Source organism: Macaca nemestrina, chromosome 10 (genome assembly GCF_043159975.1).
Source record: "Macaca nemestrina isolate mMacNem1 chromosome 10, mMacNem.hap1, whole genome shotgun sequence".
Classification (NCBI taxonomy): Eukaryota; Metazoa; Chordata; class Mammalia; order Primates; family Cercopithecidae; genus Macaca; species Macaca nemestrina.
In genome coordinates this window covers 87,348,307-87,361,546 of record NC_092134.1, presented here as the reverse complement: position 1 = coordinate 87,361,546, position 13,240 = coordinate 87,348,307, and the positions used below count along the sequence as shown (strand labels likewise).

The window sequence follows — 13,240 nt, the reverse complement described above, 5'->3', positions numbered from 1 at the left end:
GTGACTTGCCTGAGGATTCAAATCCAAGCCTGACTGACTCTATAATCCTCTGTTTCTCATCGGTATCAACAATATTTTAATAGTATGAGAGTCTTTTAAGTGTCAGTTTGTGGTGGCATCTACATTTCAACTGTGTAAGCTGAGGAAGTCTGCAGTATTCCTTTCTGTCATCACCAGAACCAGGGGGCAAAGGATGTTCCTAATCTGTTTTTGAAGCATCACCTAGCACTCTACACAGGAAAAGCTGAGACAATTATCCAGAATGAGATTTTGACAGGGAGTGCTTAATGGTAAGAGAGAGTGTAAAATACAGTATTTGTATATTTCTCAAGGATCTCTACATAGATGTGTAATCTAGAAGCAATGGTACCATGTGTTCTTTTGAGAACTAATACATTCAAAACAGTGCAATTACAAGTATGAGAAATAGAATGCCCTTAATAAAAATGCTCGTTTCATCTGCAAAGGATCAGGAAACTTACCTTTGAATTGAAGGTAACATATTTTGGCGTACACATGTCAGCATTTGTTGAATTAGCACTTATTGTTGAATTTAGCTCTGGAACAATGCAGGGAATTTGAAATTTCTTGTAAATAACCTGGTATTAAGAAGTATAGTAGAAGCAGTATGGACTTTAGTAAAGCCAAATAATGAATAATTATTACATGCCATTGTACTGTCACAAAACCAAACCAGCCATTTCAATCAGCACTTACCACTATTAGGAAAAAAACCATACAGCTCAAGGAAAATCCACTAGTATAGCCAAGATACCCTTTAAAAAAAGTAAAAAATAAATTATTTCTTTTTTTCCATTTTTAAAAATTTTGGAGCTACCCATCATAAACTGTTATTACTTCAAAATTCATCACCTCATTTATTTCAATGCATTATTTCAAGCATATTTTAGAGCTCCAATAATAAACATACATGCCCAAGCGAATACAAGATTTATTATTTGACAGTGCTACTTTATTTGGCAAAAAAATGGGGCTCTGAATAAAAACATTATATTATGTGTTTTGATTCCAACTCTCCCTGCACACTAGAGAACACAGACTCCCAGAATCCAGCCGAAAAGAGCCTTCCAATTTTTGTTGTAAGTCTGTATTGGTGGACTCTGATGGACTCCTATGGGCAAACCCATTTACTCCTTGATCCCCTCAATAGCTCTTTATTATGCACTTATTGTGTGCATACTGAATGTCAGTTATAATACTTTTCTCCCCAGATGAGAGAAAGTAGATGAAGCGAATTTCCAGTGGTAAATTGAGTATCTGGGGATCTTTAGCTAGCTCCCTGTAGAATGCCTAGGCGATCTCCAATTGCCACCATGACCTCCAGAAAGGCAGAGTTAAGTAGCCTCTCAGGACTGCATTATTTTCAACCCTGGGGAAGACCTTTTCTCTACTTAACTGAAAAGAGCTACCTCTATAGGTATGGAAAACATAGATGCAGAAACCGGAAAATTAAGTAGTTAAAAAAAAATCTATTTATAAACCTCACGGAACAGCTACAGAGGTCTGATATTTTGATCCAAAACAAAACAAAAAACTGAGGCTCATAATTGTTGTTCGAAGAACTTTTATCCAAACTTTTGTTTGAATTAGCCCAGAATTAAAGTAAATACATTTTACAGGTTTTTGACTGGATGGCAGTCTGGCCACATTATTCAATGTATGAAATTCCCCTAACATCAGGCATCCTTGTCTTCAAATACAAGCATAAAAACAAGTGGTAGATCAAAGCCAAATGGATATGACTTGGGGATTATCCACCATTTCTGACTTTTGATTTATCTCTCCCACTTCGAAGAGAAATAATTGAGGCTGGCTAGACTCTCTAAATTTATAATACTTGTGGGTATAAATCTAGGCAGCTTTCTGTCTTCATATTAGATTTGAAAATATATTTATCTAAATAATGATGGTAGTTAAGACTTCGTATGAAGAGAATTCCATTTTTTGGACTTTTCTCAGAGTAGCATATAAGTTGTACTTTTGAAAATAGCCCTGTCTGTCCTGGCCCCAGAACCTCCCTTCTCCCCTCCACAGCTCAGTAGAGGGATTGTTTAGGAGGTCACATACTGACTATTGTTTTTATCCCATATTAAAGTTGGGACCGATTAATACTTGCAATTTATCATGCACTTAATCTTTGAGCGCATGCAGAGGGGAAGCAGAGGGCAATGCTGTCCATGTTTACTCAGTTTCTGATTCACTGGGGCACTGCAGAATATGATAAAAACAAAACCTGTCCTTACCTAAGTTCTTCAAGAGACACAGAGGGAGAATTATGCCAAAGGTAACTATCACCACCAGAACTCGGCCATCCACGTACCAGGCTCTGAAAGGCATTTCAGGGGTTAGGTTATATTTTTTTAGAAAGTGACTTTTTTCCCCCTCCAGTGTAAAATTTCATGATATATATTTTTATTAAGTTTTACTATATCCATTAATTTTTAAAATCATTATTCAGATCTTATCCAAACACTTTAACCCCAACCACTACTTATTTACTACAGCTTCACTGCCATGTAATGGAAGAAGGAATATTGTTGTTGTTTTTTCTTTCCCATGGCTAAATGTGGCATTCTTTTGAATTATTTACATGGTTTCAAAACTGAATGCATACATTGTATTCTGTCAGATTACAACTTGTCCTACCAATTATTTAAAGAGAAAGCTCCTTTTTGTTTTGCTGGGCTAGTATCAGCGAGAAACAAGTCACCACAGGTAGGCATTTCTCTCTCCCTGATCCCTTGGATTTGACCTTGAATCCTGAGAACACTAGAAACTCTGGCTTCTATGATTCTCCCTTGAAAGAAAACAGAGAAACTAAGACTGACAAGAACTGTTAAACAAGAGGGAGTCAAAACACAATTGTGCCAAATGTAGCTGCAACATTTTCCAGGGTTATCTATATCTTTAGTGAGGTTGGCTCATGTAAATTTTGCTTCCAAAATACTATGTCCCTTCTTTAAGCAAGAGGCTAGGGTCTTAATTTTTTTTTTCATGTTCCACTTTTGTGTTAAAAATATTCCATATCTGTTCTATTTCACCAAAACTAGATATAGATTTCAAGCTCTTGGGAAAATGCAGTATCTACCACTCACAGCATGACAGACAAATCTACTTTTCAAATGTTCATATTCAAAAGAATCTCCTACTTTTTTCATTTATGTAGCCCCAAAGAAATTTATTGTTGAAACAACAAACAAACAAAAACCAGCCTAGGAAAAACTTTCTGCAATATTCATAAAGCAAGAATTTTGATTTGCCCATATTTAAATTAAAAACGTTTTAGTTATATCATTTAAAAAATGGTCTATAACTTACGAAAATGTCTCTTCCTTTCCCATGAGAAACTTTATGGCAGAGGGTAGTTCATTTTTTACGATGAAGAGGTAGCTCAGCATTGCTGAAGGCAAATGAGAACATTTTTAGAAAGAAGATACGAAGGCTTACGTTGCAAGCTATATAAAAAGTTATCAACCCGTTCTTAGACCAACCGTCAATAAGACACAAAGGCAACTTCAGCTACTCTAGCAGGATTTGTGGCTTTAAATAAGTGACTGCTGTCTGCTTTACTTTCCCTGTGCCATTTTAGCAATGAGGATGATAACTGCTTGAATTCTGTTAAAATTCATGCGGCCGCTTAGCCACCAGAATTAGTTTCAAGTTATGTATAGAAAAGCATGTTCTTTTTACCTCCAGTGTTCTGTAGAGAGGTGGCTCCAAAGATTACGAACTTCCCGGTGGTGCCAAAGACTTGTTCCCCGAGCTTTTCATACACCATGCAGCCTATTTAAAAATCAAATTTGAGAACACAAGAAATGACAGGGTTCAGAAAGCTAAAATAGTCAAGATTTTGTCATTCTACTGACAGTTCCCCAAGTTACTGTGTGCCTTTCTCAAACTCACACAAATAGTCATTTTGGCTTTGCAGGGTTTAAGGTATCCTCATTACAAAACAAACTCTTGACATTTTAAAATGTGAGACGCAACCATCATTTCTCCTTTTTCAAGTTGGCTACCAGAGCATTACAATTAACCTATTAGGTCATAAGGCTTATTTTTAACTACCTCTACCTTACAAAGGGGAAATTCCTTCTGTGATCTTTGTCTTCAGGTCTGGTACATACCATTAAAACACATATTTGATTTAAAAAGATCCTAATAGTTGAAACAAAAGATTCCTTTTGAATTAATGACTGATTAAGCTAATAAGGAATTATCTTAATAACATCCCATCAATGCCTCCGTGTTCTAAATGTAATAACAAGCTTAGACACATTTTAATAACCATTACATACAAAATCTAATCATTCATAAAATGCAGTTCAAATACGTGCAACTCATAAAAGAGAGTGGAAGACTGTCAAAAGCATAATTTGTCTGTAGCAAAATTTGAAAATGTTCAACTAGCTCATCTCAATAAATACTAAAATTCTAAAGTATTCACTTTTTAAAAAGTGTTTTATTTCTTTATAACTGTTCAGTTCATATTTTCAAAAGGTTCATGGAGAGCAATATGGGGCAGGCTATAATTAAACCTTTGTTTAATTTCTCATAAGACTGGTGTTTAAACTAGACAATGGTTAGCTCCTCAATTTGTTATAAAATGTTCCAGTTAAATGGAGTCATGTATATATAATAATAGCTGGCCAGTGTGGTTTTAGCTAATGTAAAAGTCAAAGAATTACAAACATAATTCAGTGTCCCAGAAATAGAAAATAAACACTTCAGGTATTACACTGCCCAGAGTACTTGAAGTCTCTTCATAGCTTGCTCACTCCCACATTGCCTCAGGAGTAAAATTTTCTGCTTGGAATATGCACAAGAGAATGAAAGGTCTGCTTACTTTTAAAACCTTGGAAGCTGTAATATAAAAACATGGAATCTTTGTTCTGGATTTATAAAGACCTAAGGAAAAACCGAAGCTTTTAAAATGAAGTCATTTTAAACTAGAAAAACAGGTATATAATTGAGGGTTCACTTTTTAAGTGACAACATTCTTTCCTCATTGTCCATGACAATTTAATTTATATTTTGCTGCAACTGTTTGTCTAGAATTTATCTAGAATTTATCTAGAATTTGTCTAGAATTTATCTAGTATTTACTCCCATAGGTCTTCTAATCACTCTAGGTCAAAGTAGTCGTTCTTTTTAATAATCAAATTGCTGTACAGAGAGAGAAGATCATTTGCTCCATAATGTCACCATAAAAATAATTCACCCTGGTTTTAACAAAATCAAACATGTCCTCAGCTTACCTGTTTCTTTTGAACAGATCAGTAGGAGGTTTATTGAATATATAGACAGCAATGTCACTGAAGTCAAAAGAACCCTAAGGCAAAGAAAATAAATCTTGTTGTAATAACTAGAAAAGAATATATTCTGACATTACAGTTTAGAAGGGCAAAGATTTATTTGTATGGTTAACACAATTTGTTAATAGTATCCAAATTTTGGAACCTATTAGTCATCCCTGTTTTAAATTCCTCAATAAAAATGTCCTACCAAATAAAGAAGTGGTCATTAGAATCTGAGTAGCAGTTCAAATTCTTCATGTAATTCAAAGCCCAAACAGCTCTCTGGGAGCATTTCAGTTGAGATGACTTTAAAACAACATTATGAAAGAAAGCTTTTGTAGTCTATGTTGCACTCTCTGTTACATCCGGGTGAGAAAGTGTGAGAACGGGGGGTGGGAGGAGCAAAGGGAAAGGCTGGCAGTGACCTTAGGAGAATGACCACCTGACTTTGGGCAACTTGCTTAACATTTCCCATCTCTGGATTCCTTGCCCATAATATAAAGATACAAGCCAAATGATGTCCCGGGTTCTGTTCATCTATTACTTCATGGCTATTTTAACATCTATATATTGGGCTAATAATGTAGTTTACTTTTTTTGCACCTGGTTCCTCTTAGATGAATAAGCACCCCTTGCTAACTAGTGGGAAAATTTGACAATCAAGTATAATGAAAAGACTTTTTTGAATGATGAACTCATGTTTTTGTTTTAGTACATCTGGCTCATTATCAAACGCTTCTCAAGAAAAAGTGCAGTTAAAATGATGTGGGAGATTATATAGATGATTTCTGAAACATTTGGTTAAAACAGACATGATAATTGAAAATAAAGCCTATTTATTAAAAAAGAAGAAAAAAAATCCAGTCCCCAAATGAAACCACTCACTTCCTGATGTGGGAAAATATATCCCTAGAACAATACATTACTGCAATTGACTCTACGTTTGAGTCATTAAAAGCAATTATTTTTCCACCAAGTGCTGTTGAGAGGCACTTGGCACATCACGCTGTTCGCTCTGCGTGGGCTGCTTCCACCTGGCCCTTCCCCCTCCCAGCACACCTGTTGAAGGCTGCTCTAGGCCCCAGCTCATATGCCAACCCCTCAGTCGCCTTCCCTGGCCCCAGGCAGAATGACTGCTCCTCAGCTGTCTATGATCCTACTGTATTTTGTTTCTCCCACATACGAGGCAGCCATGAGGAGATAAACCAGGTGTACAGAATGGTCAGCAGCAGAACAGATGAACTGCCAGAAACTGGCCAGCAAGCAAATGAGGGGCAGAGCTCAGCAGAGGCAAAACAAGCACTAGGAAAAAGAACAAAAGACCTAACACTTTGGGTAAAGGCCCAGCTGATCTGCCAATAAAGGGGAATTTAAGTTAAGATATGATTGGTAAGGAAGTGCATTCAGATCTGGACTTATTTCCCTAAAATCCTTGAGTGAGGAGGCTGATTGATATGGTTTGGCTGTGTCCCCACCCAAATCTCATCTTGAATTGTAGCTCCCATAATTCCCGGTGAAAGATGATTGAATCATGGGGGCAGTTCCCCCATACTGTTCTTGTGGTAGTGAATAAGTCTCACAAGATCTGATGGTTTTTTTTTTAATAAGGGGAAACCCCTTTTGCTTGTCTCTCAATTCTCTCTCATCTGTGGGCAAGTAAGATGTGCCGTTAGCCTTCTGCCATAATTGTGAGGCCTGCCCAGCCACGTGGAACTGTATGAGTCTGTCAAACTTCTTTTTCTTTATAAATTACCCAGTCTCAGGAATGTCTTTATCAGGAGCATGAAAATTGACTAATACACTGATTAAGAGGCTAGGTCACTTATTATCTTTTCAGGTTGAGGGATGTGAGAAATGGAGAGCAAGCATTTATTAACCAACCCAGTAGTTCTGAGATACATAATGGAACAGGATTTGATATGCTCTGTCACAGAGTAAGATACAGGACCTAATTGTGGCATGATTTTTTTTTTCCATCAAGTAAGATAAGCAATATTTATGTCAAAGAAGCAAGTTTTGGGTTTCTTGCAGAGTTCATTTGTGTTTTCAGGGACACAACACTAAGTAGCCACTTCTACATGAACATGTGACAGGCCCTAGAGGATTTCCGTGTGGCACAGAAGAGCGCAGGCTTCCTAGCGGGGATAAAATGAGTGACATCTTAGGATGAGCCAGATGCTATTCGAGAGTGACCATGTGCCCTACTGGGTCTACTCTGCTGGGACCAAAGGTGACCAAAGGGATTTTCCCATGGGCCCAAGGCTAATGTATAAAGAGTATGACCTTGTAGGAACTATCTATGTGCCTAGCAGGAGGGGATAATTATGAATATTTACCTAATGATTTACAAAAGGCCCTCACCCTGGAGAACTCCGTATTTATTAGCAAAAGAAATATTCTAAGGAAACATTTGCTGTGTTCCCTCAGTCAGTAGCCCCGGCAACCACATGGTTCTTGCACATGGCTGTGTCTTAACACAATCTATGTGTTGAATCTCTTTATAGATGATGCTTGTGGCATCTGGCCCTTTAAGCACCCTAAACTGCTATACCCCCTTTTCAAGTGGGAGAAAAGTATTGATTAGGGAAGAGTTTAGAAGTGTTCACTTATCTTCCTCACCCCACTTAAACACAACAGAATGAGGTACTCCCACAGTGATGCAAACAACCCCCTCCCATGTTTAAGAGACATAACATTGCACCTCAGAGTACTCAGAGTCTGACAGTTTTGCCTTTAACTGTCTGATCTGCAAAGACTCTCTTCTTAGTCCTTTCCCAAATGTAGATCTTCTCTTCAAAGACTGAAAACTACTATAAAGCAAAACCCCCTTTTCTATCAGATCACTAAGAGGCAAAGTGTAAAAGTAAAATTCTAAGAATACTTTAGCCTATACCAGAATCTGGCATTAATAGGATTAAAATTTAGAAAGTTTGCCTCCTTGTTCAGATTCTTAGAAAGAAGGACTATGTTGTCTAGTTGACTCTAATAGATTCTAGAAAGGGTTAGAAAAATCAAATCATAGATGTCTTGAGACACAGAAACCATGACACCTAAGAGAAAGACGAAAGAGGAATAACTGGACAGAACGTATTGACTTGTTTGAACACTTCTGTTTAGAGCATGATTATGCCCCTAATTGTCCAGGTAGATATCTGTACATATAATTACGGTTTCCTGGAAGAGAAACACATGCTGGGATTCCTGTGCTAACACAGAGGAACACAAGTGATTCCTTTTAAAAATTTGAAACCCCGTCTCTACTAAAAAATACAAAAAACTAGCCGGGCGAGGTGGCGGGCGCCTGTGGTCCCAGCTACTCGGGAGGCTGAGGCAGGAGAATGGCGTAAACCCGGGAGGCGGAGCTTGCAGTGAGCTGAGATCCGGCCACTGCACTCCAGCCTGGGCGACAGAGCCAGACTCAGTCTCAAAAAAAAAAAAAAAAAAAAAAAAAAAAAAAAATTTCATCTGGATGTAATTTAAGCTTCAACATTGTTAACCACAGACCACAAGTATTAATACGGCTGGGACAAAAACCGGTTGCTAAAAAAGGTGTACTTACATGGGGACTACAGCTCAGTGATTGATAATAGGGCTGCCAAGGTGTTGATATTTCAGACTTATGTTCATCTTTGAGGGGAAGATCTAGAGCATGTAACTGTACATGGGTCATGGGGAAGGGGTGGCAAGACAGTTAGAATTGTGAAGAATGTGGTCAGGAACCTTCAAGAGTCTTTGTGTCAGCAACATTATGAAAGATGTGGTGCAGGACATTCTAGTAGATTTTTGAGTCTCCTGAGAAGAAACTTAGAATTTTAGACTCCTAAAGCGGGGAGAGACTTTCAGAGAGGACCTAGTCTGGCACAGCATTTTCCCCAGGACAGGAAACCCTTATACTCCATGCCAACACACAGGCATCCAGGTCTACAAAGTGTCTTTTAAAAGGGGACATATTATGCAACCCATTCTGTTTCTGAAAAGTTCTGTGCCTGGAACTGAGGCTCAGCTGAAATCACTGTTGCTACTTCTATCCTTGGGTCCTCATTTTACCTTCTGGACCTATTTGAATCTACTTGAAATCTAACACCTCTCCTACCTAACAGTCCTGAGGGTGCTCATTTTAAGATTGTGCTCTTTAACTCAAACATCTTTAATTCTTTGAACTGTTCATCTTGTGATGAAGTGTTTGGGCTGTTTACATCTCAGCGATGGTCCAGTTCCTCAACCATCCTTTTTAAAGGCTATGTGCTGAGATGAACACAATGCTATAACATCAGATTTGGTCCAAACAGTGCAAAGCATGATAGGATTTTTAAATTCTTTGAGTCGGACATCTTTCTTCTTTCAAGATGATCTATTTTGGAATTCATTTTTATGGCAACCACACACTTTTCATTCTTTTTGAGCTTCTGGTGTGAATGCTACTAGACTGTCTTCCTAATTCTATCTTGTGTACTTTTTTTGTTTGTTTTTGAAGCTAAGTGCAAGACCTATATTTGTCTCCATTACATTTTATCTTTCAAGTCTCATGATCTCTTCTTAAATTGTTGATCCTTTTTACTTATATATTAACCACTGCATCTAACTTCATATCTTCAGTGTACCTTCATCCAAGTCACTGGCATCAACTTTGAATAGAACAAGACCATCTGGAAATGGCCCATTGTCCAGTCAACTGCTTGAAGCCTGGAAGTCGACCTTATCTCTCACCCATTCCCTCATCCTTTATATCTAGTCATTGGCAAGTGCCCTATCATTTCTACCTCCAAAATTTATCCCAAATCCACTCTAGTGTGGATTTTTGTTCCCATCTCCACTCTAGTGTGAGCCATCATCTTTAATTTCCGGATAACTGTGATCATCTTTACTTGTCTCCCTTTACTTGTCTCCTCACATCCATCTTCCACCCAGCAGCCAGAGTAATCTTTTTATTTTATTGTGTTATTATGTGTCTCCATCACTAGACTGTAAGACAGACCATGACAGTTTAATTCACCTATTTACCTATTTACATTCAACATCAAACACACACATAACAGAGTCTTCACTGAGAATCAGTGAATTTACAAACATTAGAACCTCATTGGCAAGTTATATGAGACTATGCCAAATATCTTAACTAAAATCAAGTCTCCCTCTATGAAGATAGGTCTGTGATCTACTTAGCTCACCTTATCTCAAAAGATGATATTAGTTTAGTGACTATTTAGAAAAACTCTGTTGGTCTCTACAGAGCAATCTTTTCTTCAGTCGTTGCACATAAACAAGCCATTTAATAATTTTCTCTACACTATTTCTTGGCATCTACTTTTTGCCATTTTTGAAAGTTGGGATTAAATTAGCCTATTTCTAATCCTCTGGGGATACTCTTGCTTTCTATGATTTTTAAAAAGATTTCTGATAGTGTCTTAGATAAAGTGGCATGAGGAAAAAAAGAAAAAGATTTCTGACAGTGGTCCTAGATGTATTTACTCTTTTTGCTGCAAGAAAATTTTGACTCATCTTTTAAACAACGAACATCTAAACATCTATTGAAAAAACGTTATTTATCAATGTTTTGAATCATATTAACAGAATCGTAATTACTTGGTCTTCCATAATTTACCCAAAGATTGTATGAATAATGTTGTTAGTATTTTCATATTTAAAAGTACCATGTGCTAATAAAGTGGAAAGCTATGACAACAAATAAAACCAAAACATTTAATGTGATTGAAATGTTTTATACCGTGATTGTGGTGGTGATTTCACAACTGTATTTGGGTAAACTTAACAAATCTCACCCTTTAAATTGGGGAATTTTATTGTATATAAAGTATGTCCCCAAACAAACAAACAAAAAACCAACCAACAAACAAAAACCAACCTCAGGACACTTTAAGGGAGACAAGACTGTATTTTAAAAGCCTAGCTACACAGCAACAAATCATATGACATCCTCCCAACACAGCATCAGAGCCTTTGGTAGGGGTGGAGGTAAAGCAGCCGTCACTGCTTCAGATCCAGAAATAGCTCAGGATGGGGGTGTTTGGGGCTGCTGTGCAGCTGAGTGCTTTCAACTCCTCCAGGACCCATTCCTCCCCCAAAGAAGAGGGAACCGTTACCAGCAGCCCTTCCTAGCATGACTCTCCCTTGCAAAGTTGAAAGCAGCTATTCTCAAACTTTAACGTGTGTGCGAATTAGGATCTTGTTAAAATGGATCAAGTCATGGGTCAGGACCTGAGATTCAGCATTTCTAACAAGCTGCCAGATGCTGCTGCTGCTACTGGTCCATGGACCTCCCTGGAAGCAGCAAGGCTGAAAGCGCTGAGTTCTGGCCATGTGGCCTATACATCCCAGTTCTTTCTGTTTCTCAGTCCACTGTGCTGTGTGCATCATCTGCCACACTGTCTGTGGTGAGGTGCTGTGCCAACACTGCAGCTCAGTTACCTGTAAACACAGACCCCACGGCTACCCAGGTAAGGTGGCAGTGAAGAAATCACTTACAGCTGAATCATTCTCATTGCTGTGCAATGCTGACTAGCTTCCAGTATGAAAAGTAAGGTCTCGTCTACTTCGTTTGGCTGACTTCCTCAAGCATTACTTTTTTTTTTCCCCCTTGAGACAGAGTCTCGCTCTGTCACCCAGGCTGGAGTGCAGTGGTGCAATATTGGCTCACTGCAACCTCTGCCTCCCAGGTTCAAGCAATTCTTCCTCAGTCTCCTGAGTAGCTGGGATTACAGGTACGTGCCACCACACCCGGCTAATTTTTGTATTTTTTTTAGTAGAGACGGGTTTCACCATATTGGCCAGGATGATCTCGAACTCCTGACCTCAGGTGATCCGCCCACCTCAAGCATTATTTGCTTCAGCAGGAAATATATTTAAATATTATTTTCAACCACCCCTCCCCCATGTTTCACTCCTTCCAAAAGGGATCTGAGGCTTACTAAAATATGTATTTCTTCCTCTTCTAAATCCAGCTAGAAGCATAAAACTTTTACTATCCTCAATTAAACAAGCAGGCTAGTACATATAAAAACTCCTTGAGCTGGGGTAAAAGTGGTCTTTATTACTAGTCCTCCTTTGATCTATCACTGTCTTCTATTAACCCACAGCCCTCAATCCAAAACTTTCAGACATGCTGCTGGTTGAGGCGGAGTATTTACAAGGAAAAATTTAGAATCCGGGACAAGGAACTTAGACAAACCATAGGAAATGCATCAGTTCTGGGCTAGTTTAACTATCTTTCTCCACTCCTCTCTGCTGTTGCTGGCCTCTCCCTCACCCTCTTCTACCTCTTACTTCCTGTCTACCTTTCTCAAGGGTCTCAACCCTCCTGCATCTTCACCCTGCACTTTCCTGTTCATCTTTCAACTCCACCAACTCTCCCTGCTTCTCCATCCCACCCCCAATTATTCTAGGGGAAATACCTGTATAAAGATTTGAAAACACTGTTGAAGAGACTAGAACACTAGCTGAAAATGATGGAGGGGTTGGACAGTGGGGAGGACCCAACTGAGAATGGAGACCAAGAATTTGGTGTCGCCCTGTCTATGCGGTTGGAAAGCTCAGCTTCAGGGGTTTTCCAGGCCAGTGTGACAGCCAGCCAGTGGAAACAGGAAGTAGGGCATGAGTAGAAGGTTTAAGTGAGGGACCAGAGGCTCTCAGTGAGGCTCAAGGACAGGAATAGTGGTTTCTGGCCCAGGGAAGCAATGCCAATGGGAGACTTAAGGGGTGAGGAAAGAGACACAGAAGAAGAATCCTGGCCGGGCGTGGTGGCTCACACCTGTAATTCCAGCACTTTGGGAGGCCGAGGCGGGTGGATTGCCTGAGCTCAGGAGTTCGCGACCAGCTTGGATAACATGGTGAAACCCCATATCTACGTATCTACTAAAATACAAAAAATGAGCCGGGTTTGGCGGCCTGCGCCTGTAGTCCCAGCTACT

The 13,240-nt window shown here is 38.8% G+C and overlaps 1 protein-coding gene across 2 annotated transcripts in view; it reads right to left on the bottom strand.

The window, feature by feature from the left end:
* The window catches only part of LOC105470086 (solute carrier family 38 member 1), an 88,153-nt gene that overhangs the window by 21,796 nt on the left and 53,117 nt on the right, over positions 1 to 13,240 (bottom strand). For both annotated transcript variants that reach the window (XM_011721829.3, XM_011721833.2), the window contains 6 exons: positions 5,277 to 5,350; positions 3,712 to 3,804; positions 3,340 to 3,421; positions 2,265 to 2,347; positions 718 to 776; positions 483 to 599 (listed from right to left, as the gene is read on the bottom strand). In XM_011721829.3, the coding sequence (XP_011720131.1) occupies positions 483 to 599; positions 718 to 776; positions 2,265 to 2,347; positions 3,340 to 3,421; positions 3,712 to 3,804; positions 5,277 to 5,350 (508 nt within the window). The remainder of the gene's footprint in view (positions 1 to 482; positions 600 to 717; positions 777 to 2,264; positions 2,348 to 3,339; positions 3,422 to 3,711; positions 3,805 to 5,276; positions 5,351 to 13,240) is intronic.